At 33.7% G+C, this 19751-nt stretch overlaps 1 protein-coding gene across 4 annotated transcripts in view; it reads right to left on the bottom strand.

The window, feature by feature from the left end:
• Positions 1–244: 244 nt before the first annotated feature.
• Positions 245–19751, bottom strand: part of QSER1 (glutamine and serine rich 1) — an 83643-nt gene continuing 64136 nt past the window's right edge. For 3 of the 4 annotated variants that reach the window (XM_036891678.2, XM_057507533.1, XM_036891680.2), the window contains 5 exons: positions 11427–11564; positions 9728–9825; positions 6224–6376; positions 4691–4786; positions 245–3870 (listed from right to left, as the gene is read on the bottom strand). In XM_036891678.2, the coding sequence (XP_036747573.2) occupies positions 3730–3870; positions 4691–4786; positions 6224–6376; positions 9728–9825; positions 11427–11564 (626 nt within the window). In that variant the 3' untranslated portion in view covers positions 245–3729. Of the gene's footprint in view, positions 3871–4690; positions 4787–4854; positions 5234–6223; positions 6377–9727; positions 9826–11426; positions 11565–19751 lie in introns of those variants that run through there. The other variant, XM_036891679.2, reaches the window with a different exon arrangement.

The raw sequence follows: 19751 nt of genomic DNA, 5'->3' as shown, positions 1-19751 counted from the left end.
AAGGCTTAAAAGAGTTCTATCATAACCCAGAAACTAGTATTTTCTGATAGTCAGCTGAGGCTGCATAATTAATCAAATATGGACTTAATTACTTGAGAAAACAATGGTGAGCCTTACACCATTTGTATCTAATAACTTTAAGACTCTGTAACATGATGTGTGTTGTGTGAGGAAGAGGAATCTAATAAAATGCTGCTGCTTTTGGATAATACCTCAATTTTCAATTCTTAAAAAAACCCAAACATTTGTATTTTGTTGTTTAAAAAATTGTTTTCCTTTTAATGATCTGAGTTAGTAACAAATGAATATACAAAATTGTCTTTCACATTTCCATACATTGTATTATGGACCACTTAAAACTCTGGACTACAAATGCAGGTTTCTTTGTATCCTAAACTTCAATTATAGTCACTTATAAATAAAGGTGATTTGCAAAAACATGCATTTGTGAACACAGATGCCAGTTGTACATGTAAGTTAATGCACCACTAATAGTGTACATTGTTCATTTGTGCAGTTATGTGTCAAGTGCAACTGACACAGTTAGAAGCAATTATCCTGGGATATTTCACTCTATTTAAAAAACATTTTTGAGAAACAGATGAACTACAGTATAAAACAAAAAATGTATTCTACAAATACAATAAAATTCATAACTTGCAAATCTGAAGCAACTTTTGGGACCCTAAGCTGATTCAATCTCCCCACTGCTATACTGGTTTTATGGTATGTATATCTCTAAAGTCATAAGCTGGGAAATAGTTGCTTTAAAAAAAATAAATACATATATTAAAAACAAAGTGAAACTTTAAAAGATGTGAGGAAAGTTTTGAAAATAGCAATAATGTATGAGTTATCTATAATTTTAAATTTTAGAAATTTAAAGAAATTTAAATTTTTCACAAAAGAATTCACAAAAGATAATCTGAACATTTTCTAAACCATTTTAAATGAAGATTTTTTTCATCTTACCAACATTTTCTATTTGATAGTGTAATAGGAAAACGGGTGTTTTTCTATTGTTGGCTTATGATATAATTCATATATCTTTATACATTAATGCCTTTACATTAGAGGATCAAATAAGTGGAAATTGGGTATCATGAAGATGGGAACAAGGAGGTCCCTTCTCCAACCACTAATCTGAACTAGAAATAAACACCAAAACGATTTTTTATATTAGATTATTTCCACATAGCTATAGGTAGGAAAATCCAATCTTTCTTTAAAATGTTTTCCTCACAACATGTGCTTTAACTCTTTAATTCTACAATCTAAGGTTTTTTCTATATTATAAATTTCAAACCCCCTAACAAAGTATGGGAATGCTGACCAGCTAGGTGTTTATTCAACTTCATACAAAGAAAGGACTCATTTATGGATGTCATAATAAGAGTCCCACTTTTCACTAAGGCCCAAATTTGGTATCTTTGCTTTATGCTCTATGTATCAAATAAGAGATGGTGCAAAACAGTAGGGTCTCCTCCAGGCAGTATCATAGACTTGGCCTGATATTATGAAAACATTTGTTTTACTGAAATGAATACAACTGTAAACAGTTTGAGGTTGACTGCAGTTGAAAAGGAAATGGGTTATTTTCTCCAGGAAACGTAAGACAGTTTTCATGGGTCTCATTATGAAGGAAATGAGGCTAGTGACTCCAAACATCTACTTCAAGAGTTACCTAAATGCAAGATGGCCTGTATTGTTTAAAACCCTCAATGATTCAGGAAAGTAAGCTGGGAGGGTAGTATAAAGATTTGTACTTACAACACTACATTAAGAGGTATAGTTACCTACTCTGCACTTTAGAAAGAAACCAATTCTGTCCAGAGTCAGTATCAGAAAGAAATATGGCTGCTTCCCACTTTTCTCCACTTGGCAAAACTGATTTAATGATGCTCTCACTGCTGCTATTCTCTCATTTGTGTTAGCTAAAATCAATCTACCAGGTTACTTTTGTTTTCAAAATAAGCTGTCTAAACAGATCTTAAAAAAATCTTTCAGAAATGGAACATTTAACCCTTGAGAGAAACTTCCATTATCTTGTCTAGTGGCAGGTACAAGGATTGTTGGAATAAGGATTATTGCTTTAAGTAAGATAATTAGAAATAAATATGAAAACTTAACTCAAACACTCATTTTTCACCCAATGCTACGTTTTATTCTCAAATCAAGCCACAAGTTACCTTTAATTCTTTGCCAGTTTACTGAGGTTTTAAGTATAAGAAGTTGGCTTGTTAACTCAAAATCAAGACCATGGCACTATCCACATCTTATTTGGGCATTGAGCAGTAACACTGCTTTCTTGATAGGACTTAAGGCACTAAATGGTGGTAAAACAAACAAAAGTATGATGATTAACAACTTCTTTAGAACCCTAAAAAAGAGATTGTTTAGAAGGACACTAGTAAATCTTTTTCTCAAACCAATAAGGCATCCTGTTGGCAAACACAAATAAAACACAAGGTCATGTTGAACCTAATACATTCACTGTCTCAGCTAAACTACTTGAAACACTAGCTATCAAACTAAAGAAAGCTACAATAGCATGTATAAAGGTTGGAAAGGCACCAAACGGAGAGCTCTACCATTTCCAGTTCTAAGAATTAAGTAAACTTGTGTTTTACACTGCATATCATCTAATTACACACTTTATTCGTCAAAATACACGTGGTTAATTTTTATTTCGACAAATCAGTTAATCAAGTGCTAGTTTCTCAGGAAATTAATTTTCATGAATTAGAAAATTACTGCAGTGTCTAACACAACCCCATTTATAAAGCTAAACTAATTCTAGAAATGAATGCATATTCTGGATAACACTGAAGCGAATCTGAATAAACAAAAATGGTTACCTCAAGATAGAATTCACAATAGAAATTCAAAATATAACTAAATAAGATTTACTGAAAATAATGAAAAGTGTAGTACAGATACATCAACATAACCACAACATTTCCTTGTGAAAAATACACCTATTAGTGAAATCAATGTACAATTGAAAAATTTTCCAAAGGTAAAACAGTATAAAGGAAAATACTTTTCTTTGAGATAGGGAAAATAGCATGTTCATTGTTTTTTTCATCACAATATAATTTGACACAAAAAGCAGTCATAGAATTGCACCAATTCCACATCCAGTTTCCTGAACATGTTCAGAGTAAAAGGAGTTCATAAAGCAGAATGCAGTTTCTGAATTTTCTATTTTAAATTGATGATATTCTCATACAAAATGTCACATCACACCAGATCTGTTTACATAATGTACAATACTTTCCATTTTGTGGCCAGACATGAATATAAACATATACCTCTGCCACCTCTCTTTAATTCTGGTGTTTAGTCAGAATCAGAAAAAAATAATCAAGTTACTGAAGTGTTATCTCTCTAACAATAAAGAAAAATTATACTTAGTGCATGCTTCATCATTTGTCAGAAAACATTTCTGAAAATAAAACTCAGTTATCCAATGGTTTACAAAATAGAAAAATCATTCATTAGGATAAAAACGTGGTGGGATACAGGTCTGTTCCCAAAGGACTGACTTCCTTGGCAGCACCACTGTTCCTCAGCAGAGGTCATAATGCAAGTTCCATGGTCAGAGCAAGGGTGTCCACAGGAGACCACTGCTTGACACACGATTATATGAGGCCCTAGACCCTCTTTGGCCATTCCTCTCCACCATTTCATTAGTGCCTTAAAATAGATGGGGTTTTTGTGGAAATATTAGGAACATTTCTGCTGTACGTGATTTAGAAGTTCTCCAAATTTTTCAAATAGGTCTTCCACCCATTTTACATTTTTCATACAAAGTTGAACAATTTCTTCTTGTCCTAAATCTTCATTTTTTTTCTGCACAGAAGAAATCTAAAATAAAGAGAATTGCCACATTATTAGCTTAAGCGTATCACTTTACAGGCTCTTCACAAGGGCTTGTTACTTCTATATCCTAAATGAAAAGAGGATTATTAGTTCAACTACAAGCTCTGATCTTTTTTCTTTTTAATTCCATCCATGGAGAATGATTACTTCATATAAACTTGGGTGAAGTGTAATCCTATCATTTTTGACTCCATGGGGTCAGGGAGGAAGGCTTGGGAAAAGTGCTTCCAACTTTCTCAATTTCTTCCAATTGTGTTACAAGCTGAATAGCAAATTTAGGGGTCAGTACTGCATTTCAGAGCATTTGTAAAAATAATCAACATATTTTTCATGACCATCTTTACTTTTTTCTTTGCTAGGCAGAGGTTATTTATGAACATCTTTCCATGCCAGACCATAACCAAATACATCAGGCATAGCGTTGAGCCAACTTAGTAATTAAAAAACTAATAGTGCTGGCCAGAAAAGATAGTACTGTCTATAACCAATTAGGTTACCTCTGAGAAAATTAACCCTTATATCCCACCCACAAAGTGGTATTACTGTCATACATAATTTCTGAGCAACTTAAGCAACTTTAAATACATTACTACATATAGCTCCTATGAGAGGTGGTGAGCCTCAGATTAATCTGAGCATAACACATAATACTCAGAACAATAAATCATCTGGTCATTATTTACAGAAGAACACAGACACAATTTTTTAACAATTCTCTTTTAAGACACTAAAAAATACTATAGCTAGTCTCCTTAAATTCAGAAAAACATACACTACTTTTATAAATAAATGAAAAAATAATTACCTCATCTTTACATATCAGATAAACATGGTATTTATAATGATGGAGTGAATGATACAAAGAATACAACTGTATTTTCTCTGGATCAACAGCAAACTCCTATAAAAATGAAAAGAATTTATATATATCTTCATTTCATGGAATATCTGAGCTAAGAATACTTTTATGAAAACACTAGCCCAAAAGTCTCAATGGAAGTCTTAAAAATGACTTATCTGACTAGATATTACCTTGTATTAATATGGTCAAGATGCTTATTCAAAGTAAGAATTTAAAGTGTATTTTAAAATCTTCATTCTTTTCCTTGAATTTAATATACACCATTTCAAAAACTTAACATTATAGAAAAATCTAACCAGTAAACATGTAAGATGACTTATAAAGTAAAAGAATTCTATGATATATTGCTTCAGAGATAAACATGGTTAATCCTGGTACTTAAAACTATATTTGGCACATTTTGATTTTAGAAATAGCAGAGCCCCCATTTTTTGCTTTAGAGTCTCGAGTAATTATTGTTAGTTCAGGAAAACTTTCCAAAGCATTCTTTAAAACAGGCATGTTAAATATATTCTTCCATTTTTTCCCCTGTATGTTTAACATACATTAGTAACACTAATTTTGTAATGGGAAGGGAATCATATTATTACATATTGTTCTGCAAGTTTATTTTTTATAACTCGTTTTTTTTTTACCTAACTAAAATGAAGATATCTCTATTTATTACATATATCCCTTCTGATATAAATTATATGAGGGCAGGGATTCTTTAAAATCACTTTTCACTGTTGTATTCATGGTACTTAAAACTATATTTAGCACACTACAGACAATATATTTATTGAAGAATGAGTATTTATTGAAGAATATTTCAATACTGCACTTCAAAGTACTCAAATATTTATTGAAAGAATGAATGTATGCATCTTTTTTTAAAAAACTACAAATAGTATTACACTATCTGGGTGACTGTTTATCCAGTCTCACACTGGTGATACATAGCTGGAGTGCTCTTACAAACAATTCTGCAATGGGCAAAACCATATGCTTTTGTGTATTTGTGAATGTGTTTCTACAGATACACTTTTGTTGTAAAATTGATTATGTTGCTAAACTTTTCTGAAAAGATAATAATTTAGACTAAGTCTGAAAGTGAATGAATTCCAATTTTAGTAATTTTGCAGATATGGAATATTGATTCTTATGGCACGTGTGCACACTCACTTATCTGTATGCATGTGTATCCAAGGACGAAAAAAACTACATAAAAATATAAATACAAGCATGGGATGATTCCTTGATTATTAGTCTACTCAAAACATTTTGGGCATTCCCTAGATGCCAGATCTTATGCTAGGCATGGAGGAAACCAAATTAGACCTAATCCCTGTTCCTTAGGCCAGAGCTGCTCATTTATATGTGAAAAGACTTCACATTTACAACAGTATAGTAAAATATGTGCTTGTTTCAATATTTTAAGTGGAATTATATTAACAACTGTAAGAGATATAATTATATCAATAAATATGTACTTACTTGTGCAGATTTAGTGGTTGTTTTAGAAGTCCTTAGAGTTTTCTTATTATAAACTTTGCCATTCATTTTGATTTTAGAAATAGCAGATCCCCCATTTTTTGCTTTAGAGTCTCGAGTAATTATTGTTAGTTCAGGGAAACTTTCCAAAGCATTCTTTAAAACAGAGCAAAAATAATTAACATCAGAAGAAAATTAATCCAAACCATCTCCAGCTATTCAAGTAATTCTTTTCAAATTACAGGAATATATATATACATGTATATATACATACACACATATATACATGTGGAGTGTTAAATATAGCCACAAATTATCTGTAGCTCCTTCATCAACCTGTGGAATCTGTTTCCAAACCCCTTGAATTGGGGCCAACTTCATGAGCTGCTTTAAGCAACAGCACATGACACTGTAAAGACTCCTGAATGAGGAGGAAGAGCTCTTTCTGGTTATGCCTCTGGTTCCAAGGTAGGAAGAACATATATAAGTTTCCTGTGGGCTCTCCCAGTGTTAACACCCTGGAACTTGGCCAAGTCCTACTACAAAGAATTCATCTGATCTCAGATAAGGATGAGAACAGAGGAAAACAAGAAGCATTATAATGCTCTCTGGCTTTGCCACTTCTCTTGCTTCTTTTGACTTGTGAGCAGTTGTGAGATAAGATTCTAAGACAGAGCTTGATGAGTTTTCTGACCACAGTAACATAATTATCACCGACAGGTTAGTGGCCATGTGGCAGAGCCAGTTTCAGTCCATTCTTTAAAAGCCACTGCTGACCTACTTGGCAAATCATCCTGACATGAAATGCTTCAAATAACTGAAAGATATTTGCAGTTAAATTTAAGTAGTTTGACTATTGTTTTTAAAAAGTACACTGAGTTACCAGTATTATTTATTATTTTGACACTAAAGGTATAAGTGATCCCATTAAATATTTTCCCATTATATTTATTATTTAGAATGTAATTATTGTTTGATAAGATCCTCTGTTTCATAACCATTTATAAGCTTCAAGGCCACTCTTTTCCACACTCTGTATGAGTTCCTAAGCACCTGTGACCCTCAAAACTTCATTTTTACCACATAACTTAATTTTTTTAGGTATAAGTGTAGGAGGGAACTAAATTTCATTTAATAAAAACAACAGAATTTTTGGCACTTTCTACCAGAGGGAGCTATCATTAATTTCCAGTTTTATTCCTTCTTAATTATTTGTACTTTTATTATATGTTTTGGTGCTTTCTATATAAAACTGCCCAGGCTTGAAAACTTTGAGCCCAGAATTACAATTTACAACAAATGGAATTTAAACACAAAACCTTGATTCTAAATCTGGAAACAATGAACACTAGGACAATGGAATGAAAGGAAAAAACTCAAATGATCTAATAAGCATGAGATGCTAAAGATGACTTGGATACATGAATTTCAGGGGTAAAAAGAACATCATTAACTTCAAAAGGCTTTAGGATTCCTAAAATGACCAAGACCATCTTGCGAAATGGTGCTAATTATTTCTAAGGAACAGAAAATCTTTTATAGTCTATTGTTGGTAATATTTTCCATCACATCATTCTAACTTTTAATACTGTGTATGTATTTTGGCTTTGAAAATGCAAATTGCTATAAATGAACTATTACATAAGTTCTAAATATCTACTGAGTCTATTAAATTCCAAGTAGTGGCCTTATTTTAACACAAGTGACTAGAGAACTGATTAGGCATTTCCAAAATGGTTAGTCAAAACTGGTTATTTTTCAGGTTTAGTAAATGTTTAGAAAACATACAGCCAAGTATATATATATATATATATAGCCTTGTCTACAGAAAACGTATAATTTCCCAAAGGAATATTTCATTTGAAGATAGCAGTTAAGCAGACAATACTGGACAAGGAATCATTAGACTAAATTTTTAGTATTGAGCTTCTTACTAGCTTCTGTTGGGTTTTTTCTTATTTTTTTTTTTATTCCTCTATAAATGAATGTCAGTGAAGATTATAGGACTACTAGTACGGTTTGGTGTCACTTAACTTCAAACTCAATCTCAGAGCCTTAATTTCTACCTCACTACAATGTAGTCAATTTTCACTTTTTATGTTCAGATAAAACAGGGATGTGAAAAAGCTGTACAAATTACCCAAAGGAGTTGAATACTTGTCAACACAAAAACCTGCACACAGGTATGTATAACAGCTTCATTGATAATTGCCAGAATTAGGAAGCAACCATAATGTCCTTCAGTACATGAAGAGATAAACTGTGGTACATTCAGACAGTGGAATATTATTCAATGCTAAAAAGAAATGAACTATTAAGTGATGAAAAGACATGGTGGAACCTTAAATACATTATTACTATGTGAACAAAGCCAATCTGAAAAGGCTATATACTGTATGGTTCCAACTATATGACATTCTATAAAAGTAGAAACTATGAAGACAGTAAAAAAAATCAGTAGTTGCCAGGGGTTAGCAGGGAACAAGGGATAAATACACAAAGGATTTTCTGAGCAGTTAAAACTCTGTATAATACTGTAATGGTGGGCACATGTCACATTTGTCCAAAGCCAGAGGATGTACAAAAGCAAGAGGGAATTGGAATGTAAACTATGGACTTTGGGTTATAATGATGTATCAGTGTAGATTCATCACCTGTGACAGATGTACCACTCTGATGGGAGATCTTGATAAAGGAGGAGGTTGTCCTTTTGTGAGGACAGACGTTATATGAGAACTCTGTACTTTCTGTTCAATTTTGCTGTGAACCTCAAATTGCTCTAAAAAACAAAGTCTATCAATAAAAAAAGCTACACAAATGTAAAAAAAATTCTCCCAATGTAGATATAATCAAATGATTCTAGATGTTGTATGTTGTATTTGGATAAGAAAAGCTGGAAATTTTTTGACTGCTAAAGTAGCTTCTATGAAAAACTTTCTGAGTTTTGGATGTTTTTTTGTTCTCTATTTGTGATAACACCAAAACCAGTTTATACCATCAAGGTAGAGTAATAGACATAATTATATATATCTCCTACCATTATGTGAGGATCAATTTTTTCCTCAGATATTGAGTAAATCAAGCAAGTAAAGGGAATTTTGATAACTATGTTAAGAAAAGGCCACTTCTAATTACAGATGAAAATTTTGGACAGGTTTAAAAGAAAAAAGATTGGAACAGGTTTGAAAGAAAAACAAGACTGGAATATTGTACTTTAAACAAAGTAGTTTTGAAATCACTTGAAAATTTATTATCCAGAAGGAATACTAGATCAATATAAAAGCCTGATAAATTAATTTAAGCAGAGAAAAGTAAATGATTAACACTAAGAATATGCTTAATAAAATGAAAAGACAAGCTAAACAGACTCACAGTGAATAAACATCAAATTTTTGTTGGATGAAAAATTTTATAAAATTGAGAATGACTTTCATAAATTTTTCTTCCTATTATATTTAAGACTGTAATTGCCAAAGAATTTGCTAATAGATCATCTGAAGGCAATACCTTGAATGACTGATCCAAATGAAGATTCAGAAGAAGTCTCTTTCGGTTATCATTCAGCATACTATCTATCTTTTTCATATGAGGCAAAAGTAGCTCATCTAAAATAAGATAAAAAATTTGTTGTAACAGGATAAACTATCAACACAAAACTTGTTAAAAATACAACTTTTCTCAAAACATTAATATTTTAGGACATTAAATTCATTGGCTTATATAAAGTATTCTTTTAGAACACTGGACATGAAGCTTTCTGAACAAAAGCTAACTTGAAAAAATAGGTTTACAATAGCCAAGTGAGAAAGAATCAGCGTAGTATGATGACAGGATCACAAGTTCTGGGTTTTAGCCCTATCTCTGTCACTAGAACTGATGGATGGCAGCCAAGTGGCCAGTAGGCAAATTGCCTAATTTTTCCAGACCCCATTTACCACCTGAACAATAGTTGTATTACAAAATATCACTTTATCTAACACTATGAAATTTTATAAAATACTGAGTTTGATTTTCTTAATTCACTGTGGTCTGGGGCAATGAAAAGTGGAAGAAAGGTGATCTAAATCTAGTTTCAAAAACACAAGGGAAGATCAAAATAGTTATTTTAGAAAAGGAAAGAGTAAAAGTATGACAGATTTCTACTCAAAATGTTTTGCTTTCTCTTTTATTTCTTTAATAAAAACTTTAAACTCTGTTAAGAAAAGCACTTTCAGAGTATAAGTTAATTACTTTTGGTGCTGTATTAAATATTTTAGGTTATTAGACTATTTCTTAATTTATTAGCATAGCAAATAACATACCTTATTAATACTAATTAGCTTTAATGACTTTTCTGGAAATGTATATATAATCCTCAGAATCGGGTTACTAATTTTATATCTGAATAAAATGACTCTACATAGAGTTTGAATACAAACACAAGCACAGTGACCAGTGAAAGAACACTTCTAATTGAACAAAAAGTCCTTGATGAGGAATGCTTTCTAAGGTTACTACAACATACCTGTTCTGTCTTTCTATTTCTAGTAGTGATTAAATCTGTTCAAATATTATAAGAACTACACTTCACAAAAAAGTCTCATATTTGTGGATTATTTTTAAATGTAACTATTAAAACCATTCCCCACTATAGTAAATGGAGAAAAATCAGAAAACAGTAATAAGCAATTGAAAAAGAATCATTTAAAATACAACTACCCAGAAACAACCACTACTAAGAGATGTGTATTTTATGATTCAGAGGGTTTTGATTGAGAGAGAAAAAATTTAATGGCAAAAATGCCAACCAGGGAAATAAACTATATTAGGTTTTACTCATGGTTCTTTTACCACTAACTAACTTGTTTTATAACTTGAGGATATACATGCACTTTCTTTGAACTTTAGTCTACAATATAAATGTTTAGAATAAGTCATCTCAAAAGTCTCTTGCAGCTCTACATGACTTGCAAATGACTGATGTATGGATTACTATTTCTGATAATATGGTCAAAAAAAGCAATGGGCCAGAAAGTAATATAATTTGTTCAAATAGTCAATTCATGAAAAAATAGACCATTTTATTGAATCAGTATCATGAATATGTTACCTGAAAATGTATAGATATATATTACAAAAACCATGTATTTCACACATAACTAACAGACAAGAATAAAAAAGATCCAGAAAGTACTACTAAGAAAGTATGACTTAGCAGACTATATACCATTGCTCTTCTCTAAGGCTTGCATTGTATCAGGGTCCAAAGCAATGCTAACAAGCAATTCCATGTAGCTCTTAAAGGTTTCCTTCATTGCTCTTGTGTTCAAAAAACGAGTGACAAATGGAGTTGGAGGATCAAATGCTGAGAAGGAGAAAAGATGAGATATTAAAGATACTTCCTGATAACTATAAAAACACTGCTCTTTATAGTAAGAGCCTATAAGTAGATAAAAGGTTACAGGATAAATTTTCAGCAAATCCAAGCTACTCCCACATTGCCTTTATGAACACCCCAGCTAAGAGATTCTCAAAGTTCGTTTGCACACCACAAACACCAGAAAGTTTTTAAAACAAAACAAAAAATAGACTGCTGAACGTTTAAAACAAAACTTTTTGGTAGGGGTGGTGATGAAGCTTAAATATTGTACTTTAAAAAAGACCCCAGGTGACTCTGAAGTCCAATACTAGCCCAGCATTTCGAAATGCTGGCTCCATGGGAACCTGTTTCTCCTTCCCTATCCCCACCACAGACATCCTCTGCCAGGTTGTGCTTTTCCAGAACTGGTAATTTTTCTATATTTAGTAACATTAAAAAACATAAGACATCTGAGTTAATATCCTGATACCTCTTCTTTTCTTTTTACTTTTAAACATAATTACTGTAAAATGCTGGTGTAGAACCAAGACATATTTTAAAAAAATTTTTAATGTAAACATAGCTTGTGCATACAGGAAATTTCACTCAAATTCAATAGCAAGAACTGTAAAATTAGAAGTGTGTTTCAATTCTGACGTTTTTCATTCAAATGTAACTATTATCACAGCCTTTAATAGCAGTTCTTGGACTATGGTCCAAGGACCCCTCAAGGTCCTTTCAAGGGTCTCTGATGTAAAAATTGTTGGTTCCATAATAGAACTGAGATGCTGTCTACCTTTTTCACTCTGTTGACATTTGTAGAAGTAATGTGGGGTAAAAGTCCTGGTGCCTTACTTAGCATAAACCAAGACAGTGACACCAAACTGCACTAGTGACCATGTACTTTGCTATCTCACTGCTATGCCATGCACAGAAAAAGCCAGTTTCACTTAATAGTCCTTGACAAAGCAGTAAAAATTATTAATTATATTAAATCTTTACTCGAGTAAATGTCTTAATACTCTGTGTGTGATGAAACAAGAAGTACATACAAAGTAGTACTTCTGTTATAAAATAGGATGAGTATCTCCAGGAAGAGAATCCATGCACTGTTTGAGTTACAAGATTAATTAGCCACTTTTTCCCCCTTTGGACACCATTTTTATTTGAAATAAAGATATAGACACACTAGGCCTATTCAGGCTCTTTCTTAAAAATTAACGAAGTTGAACCTGTCACTATTACTTCAAGGAAAACAGCTGACAGTATTTGTTGCTAATGCTAAAATTTAAGATTTCAAGTGAAAACCAGAATTCTGGAAAACTTCTATTTACCACTGTGAGCATGACAACATTCTAGTATTTGAAGACTTCATTGATAACATCAGTGGTGTTATAAAATTAATTTTTTTGTAAGAGCTAAAATCATAAAACTCCTAGAAGAAAATATAGGACAAGTCTCTAAAAATGATACCAAAAGCATGAGCAATAGAAGAAAAAAATAGATACATTTTGCTTCACCAGAATTTCCCACTTCTGTGCATTAAAGGACATTATTAAGAGAGTGAAATGCCAACTTATGGAACTTATCATATACCTGACAAGGGTTTAATACTTAGACTATATAAAGAACTCCTACAACATAAGAACAAAAGAAACAATGACCCAATTAAAAAATGAGTGAAGGACCTGAATTGATACTTTTCCAAAGAAGATAGGTAAATGGCAAATAAGTACAAAAGAGATGTTCATCATTAGTTGTTAGGGAAATACAAATCAAAACCTCAACGAAATACCACTTCACACATACTAGGGTGGTTTTAATAACTAACTGACTGACTGACAAGTATTAGAGAAGATGTAAAGAAATTAGAACCCCACACATTGCTGCTGGTGACAATGTAACATGGTGCACCACTGTGGAAAATAGTTTGGTGGTTCCTCAAAAAGCTAAGTATATGGAAATGACAGCCTCTTCAACATTTGGTATTGGCAAAACTGGACAGCTACATGTAAGAGAATGAAACCGGATAACTGTCTAACCCCATACACAAAAGTAAACTCCAAATGGATCAAAGATCTGAATGTAAGTTGTGATACCATAAAACTCTTAGAAAAAAACATAGGCAAAAATATCTTGGACATAAACATGAGTGACTTCTACATGAACGTATCTCCTGGGGCAAGGGAAACAAAAGCAAAAATGAACAAGTGGGACTGTATCAAGCTGAAAAGCTTCTGTACAGCAAAGGACACCATCAATAGAACAAAAAGGTATCCTATAGTATGGGAGAATATATTCATAAATGACAGATCGGATAAAGGCTTGACATTCAAAATATGTAAAGAGCTCACACACCTCAACAAACAAAAAGCAAATAATCCAATTAAAAAATGGACAGAGGAGCTAAACAGACAGTTCTCCAAAGAAGAAATTCAGATGGCCAACAGACACATGAAAAGATGCTCCATATCGCTAGTCCTCAGAGAAATGCAAATTAAAACCACAATGAGGTATCACCTCACACCAGTAAGGATGGCGACCATCCAAAAGACAAGCAAAAACAAATGCTGGGGAGGTTGTGGAGAAAGGGGAACCCTCCTACACTGCTGGTGGGAATGTAAATTAGTTCAACCATTGTGGAAAGCAATATGTAGGTTCCTCAAAAAGCTCAAAATAGAAATACCGTTTGACTCGGGAATTCCACTTCTAGGAATTTACCCTAAGAATACAGCAGCCTAGTTTGAAAAAGACAGAAGCACCCTTATGTTTATCGTAGCACTATTTACAATAGCCAAGAAATGGAAGCAACGTAAATGTCCCATCAGTAGATGAATGGATAAAGAAGATGTGATACATATACACAATGGAATATTATTCAGCCATAAGAAGAAAACAAATCCTACCATTTGCAACAACATGGATGGAGCTAGAGGGTATTATGCTCAGCGAAATAAGCCAGGCAGAGAAAGACAAGTACCAAATGATTTCACTCATATGTTGAGTATAAGAACAAAGAAAAAACTGAAGGAACAAAACAGCAGCAGAATCACAGAACCCAAGAATGGACTAAGAGTTACCAAAGGGAAAGGGACTGGGGAGGATGGGTGGGAAGGGCGGGATGGGGGGAGCAAAGAAAGGGGGCATGACGATTAGCATGTATAATCTGGGGGGAGGCTGTGCAACACAGAAAGGACAAGCAGTGATTCTATAATATTCTACACTGCTGATGTACAGTGACTGTAATGGGGTATGTGGGGGGGACTTGGTGAAGTAGGGAGTCTAGTAAACATAATTTTCCTCACATAATTGTAGATTAATGATACCAAAAAAAAAAAAAAAGCTAAGTATACAATTATCATATGACTCAGCAATTTCATTCCTGGGCATATACCCAAAACAAATGAAAATAAGGGCACAAACATTTGTACGCAAATGGTCATTGCAGCATTATTTACAATAGCCAAACGGTGGAAACAACTCAAGTGTACACCAACAGATGAAAACAAAATGAACACACAATGGATAAACTTAAAATGGAATAATATTCATCCAAACAAAGTTTGAATATATGCTTTAACACAGATGGACCTTGAAATATTATGCTAAATTAAATAAACCATATATGCTTACATGAAATATTTAGAGTAGGCAAACTACTAGAGACAGAAAGTAGATTAGAGATTACCAGTAGCTGGGGGGAAGGGAGAATGAGGAGTTATTGCTTAATGGTTAAAAAATTTGTTTGCAGTGGTGAAAAAATTCTAGAAATAGATAGTTGTACAACAGCATAAATATAATTAATGCTACTGAATTATACACTTAAAAATGGTTAAAATGACAATTATATATATGTGTGTATATATATACATACACAAATTATACATATATATATGTATGTATTACCACAATATTTTTAAATGTGAATGAAAATGATATAGAATATGTACATCAATGAGCTAGTAAATATTTTCACATGACCAATAAATAATGTTACAAAATCATTCATGGATGAAAGATACATTCAAGGAATAAAACAAAAGAATGGATTCTAAAGTAGCAAGAATGAAAAGCTAAAGAAACTAGCACTTGTCAAATTTATCAAATTAACAACTTGGAGTATCAAATAAAAATATCCATAGTTATATGAAAAGGCGATTCAAATACTTCTCCCTTTCCCAACGACCTATGTATATAAGGCTGGGTTTTCTTCATATACTTTAACCAAAATAATACATAAGAACAAACTGAATATAGAAGCAAATGTGAAAATAATACTCTTTTTTTTATTTTATAATTATTTTTTATTGAAGGGCAGTTGACACACAGTATTACATTAGTTTCAGGTGTACAACACAGTGATTCAACATTTATATACATAATAATTCTAGGTACCAGCTATCACCATACCAAGTTGTTAAAATATTTTGACTATATTCCTTATGCTATACATTACACACCGGTTACTTATTAATTTTACAATTGGAAGTGTGTCTATATATATATATTTTTTTTTCTTGTGAGGGCATCTCTCATATTTATTGATCAAATGGTCGTTAACAACAATAAAATTCTGTATAGGGGGGTCATTTCTCAATGCACAATCATTAATCCACCCAAAGCCTAATTTTCATCAGTTTCCATTCTTCTGAAGCATAACGAACAAGTTCTTACATGGAGAACAAATTCTTACATAGTGAATAAGTTACATGGTGAACATTACAAGGGCAGTCATCACAGAAGCTTTCAGTTTTGCTCATGCATTATGAACTATAAACAGTCAGTTCAAATATGAATACTCATTTAATTTTTCTACTTGAATTTATATGTGGATACCAACTTTCTCTCTTTATTATTTTTAATAAAACGCTGAAGTGGTAGGTAGATACAAGATAAAGGTAGAAAACATAGTTTAGTGTTGTAAGAGAGCAAATGTAGATGATCAGGTGTGTGCCTGTAGACTATGTGTTAATCCAAGCTAAACAAGGGCAATAAAACATCCATGTATGCAGAAGATTTCTCTAAGAACGGGGGGGGGGGGGGGGGGGGGGAGGTTCTAAGCCTCAGCTCTGTTGATTCCCATTTTCTCACCTGATGGCCCCCCTGCGACTGTGCCTGTCTTAGGTTGTTCCTCCCTTGAGGAATCTTACCCATCTCTGGCTAACCAGTCATCTTCCGGGGCCATACAGGGAAATGAAAAGTTGGTAAGTGAGAGAGAAGCCTTGTTGTTTGAAAAAGTTAGCTTTTTACTTCTTTGCATATTTATGCCCTGTGGCTTCTATGCCCAGCATTTGTCTTGAGGTATCTTTACCACTTGGAAGAATTATGTTACTCAGTAAATTCGATATGAGGCACGAATTAAATTTAAGGGTTGTAATTAGGAAGGAAGAAGAAAAGCTATAGAAGTAGCAGGCGGAAGAAAACATGGGAAGATTGATTATTTCTTTGACATATCTTCTTGTAGAGTAACTTCAGAATGTATAGGTTTTAAACTACTACTTAAATTGTGCGCACACATTAACATAATAGGAGTATAGTTACATAACCAAAGCATACCTGTAATTACCAGCCATCTCCAGTGAAACCAAGAAAACCAGTTAGGCACCTTAGGCATTTGTGAAAACTTATCTATGATATGGTGGATATTATCCAACTGAACTTGAACAGTCTGGGAGAAATCAGACAAATTAAACAACACATTCCTGGGGACTGTTCACATCCCATATGTTCTTTTAACAGTAAATAGTCTGTAGTTGTAAGATTTTGGAGCACTACAATTTGCACTTCTCCTAATTCTTGGTTGAGTTCCAACAGTATAGATCCAGTCAAATTTGTTGTTTTACTGTTTGCACAGGCCAGCTTAGATATCTCCTTCCTCATTCCCATGGCAAGTCCAGGAACTGGTGGGATGAGTGCATCTACAGCTGTAGCAGTGCGTGGATCTTTGTTGGAGTTTTTTGATGATCATCTTCTGGCATGAGTCTTCCAGAGAGTGCTGATGTTGGAAGTTCTTTTTCATATCGTATCTTAGTTCATTTTGGGGGTAGCCAAATTAGGCTTTGATCCTCTGTATAAACACAAACAGACCCTTTGCCTACACTTTTATATGCCCTTTCTATCATTGTGTAGAACTCACTGGAGGTCACCACACAGGAACTTTTTTTTTTTATCATTAATCTACACTTACATGACGAATACTTTGTTTACTAGGCTCTCCCCTATACCAGGTCCCCTCTACATACACCTTAACGGTCACTGTCCATCAGTGTAGCAAAATGTTGTAGAATCTCTACTTGTCTTCTCTGTGTTGTACAGCCCTCCCCTTTCTCCCACCCCCCCATGCATGCTAATCTTAATACCCCCCTTTTTCTCCCAGCCCCCTTATCCCTCCCTACCCACCCATCCTCCCCAGTCCCTTTCCCTTTGGTACCTGTTAGACCATTCTTGAGTTCTGTGATTCTGCTGCTGTTTTGTTCCTTCAGTTTTTCCTTTGTTCTTATACTCCACAGATGAGTGAAATCATTTGGTATTTCTCTTTCTCCGCTTGGCTTGTTTCACTAAGCATAATACCCTCCAGCTCCATCCATGTTGCTGCAAATGGTAGGATTTGCCCTTTTCTTATGGCTGAGTAGTATTCCATTGTGTATATGTACCACATCTTCTTTATCCATTCATCTATCGATGGACATTTAGGTTGCTTCCAATTCTTGGCTATTGTAAATAGTGATGCGATAAACATAGTCGTGCATTGGTCTTTCTCATACTTGATTGCTGCGTTCTTAGGGTAAATTCCTAGGAGTGCAATTCCTGGGTCAAATGGTATGTCTGTTTTGAGCATTTTGATGTACCTCCATACTGCTTTCCACAATGGTTGAACTAATTTACATTCCCACCAGCAGTGTAGGAGGGTTCCCCTTTCTCCACAGCCTCGCCAACATTTGTTGTTGTTTGTCTTTTGGATGGCAGCCATTCTTACTGGTGTGAGGTGATACCTCATTGTAGTTTTAATTTGCATTTCTCTGATAATTAGCGATGTGGAGCATCTTTTCATGTGTCTGTTGGCCATCTGTATTTCTTCTTTGGAGAACTGTCTGTTCAGCTCCTCTGACCATTTTTTAATTGGATTATTTGCTTTCTGTTTGTTGAGGTGTGTGAGCTCTTTATATATTCTGGACGTCAAGCCTTTATCGGATCTGTCATTTTCAAATATATTCTCCCATACTGTAGGGTCCCTTTTTGTTCTATTGATGGTGTCTTTTGCTGTATAGAAGCTTTTCAGCTTAATACAGTCCCACTTGTTCATTTTTGCTGTTGTTTTCCTTGCCCGGGGAGATATGTTCAAGAAGAGGTCACTCATGTTAATGTCTAAGAGGTTTTTGCCAATGTTTTTCTCCAAGAGTTTCATGGTTTCATGACTTATATTCAGGTCTTTGATCCATTTTGAGTTTACTTTTGTATATGGGGTTAGACAATGGTCCAGTTTCATTCTCCTACATGTAGCTGTCCAGTTTTGCCAGCACCATCTGTTGAAGAGACTGTCATTTCGCCATTGTATGTCCATGGCTCCTTTATCAAATATTAATTGACCATATATGTCTGGGTTAAAGTCTGGATTCTCTAATCTGTTCCATTGGTCTGTGGCTCTGCTCTTGTGCCAGTACCAAATTGTCTTGATTACTACGGCTTTATAGTAGAGCTTGAAGTTGGGGAGTGAGATCCCCCCTACTTTATTCTTCTTTCTCAGGATTGCTTTGGCTATTCGGGATCTTTGGTGTTTCCATATGAATTTTTGAATTATTTGTTCCAGTTCATTGAAGAATGTTGCTGGTAGTTTCATAGGGATTGCATCAAATCTGTATATTGCTTTGGGCAGGATCGCCATTTTGACGATATTAATTCTTCCTAGCCACAAGCATGGGATGAGTTTCCATCTGTTAGTGTCCCCTTTAATTTCTCTTAAGAGTGACTTGTAGTTTTCAGAGTATAAGTCTTTCACTTCTTTGGTTAGGTTTATTCCTAGGTATTTTTTTTTTGATGCAATTGTGAATGGAGTTGTTTTCCTGATTTCTCTATCTGTTGGTTCATTGTTAGTGTATAGGAAAGCCACAGATTTCTGTGTGTTGATTTTGTATCCTGCAACTTTGCTGTATTCCGATATCAGTTCTAGTAGTTTTGGGGTGGAGTCTTTAGGGT

Source organism: Manis pentadactyla, chromosome 9 (genome assembly GCF_030020395.1).
Source record: "Manis pentadactyla isolate mManPen7 chromosome 9, mManPen7.hap1, whole genome shotgun sequence".
Classification (NCBI taxonomy): Eukaryota; Metazoa; Chordata; class Mammalia; order Pholidota; family Manidae; genus Manis; species Manis pentadactyla.
Note: the sequence above shows the minus strand (reverse complement) of the source record. Positions and strands in the feature narration are given on the sequence as shown.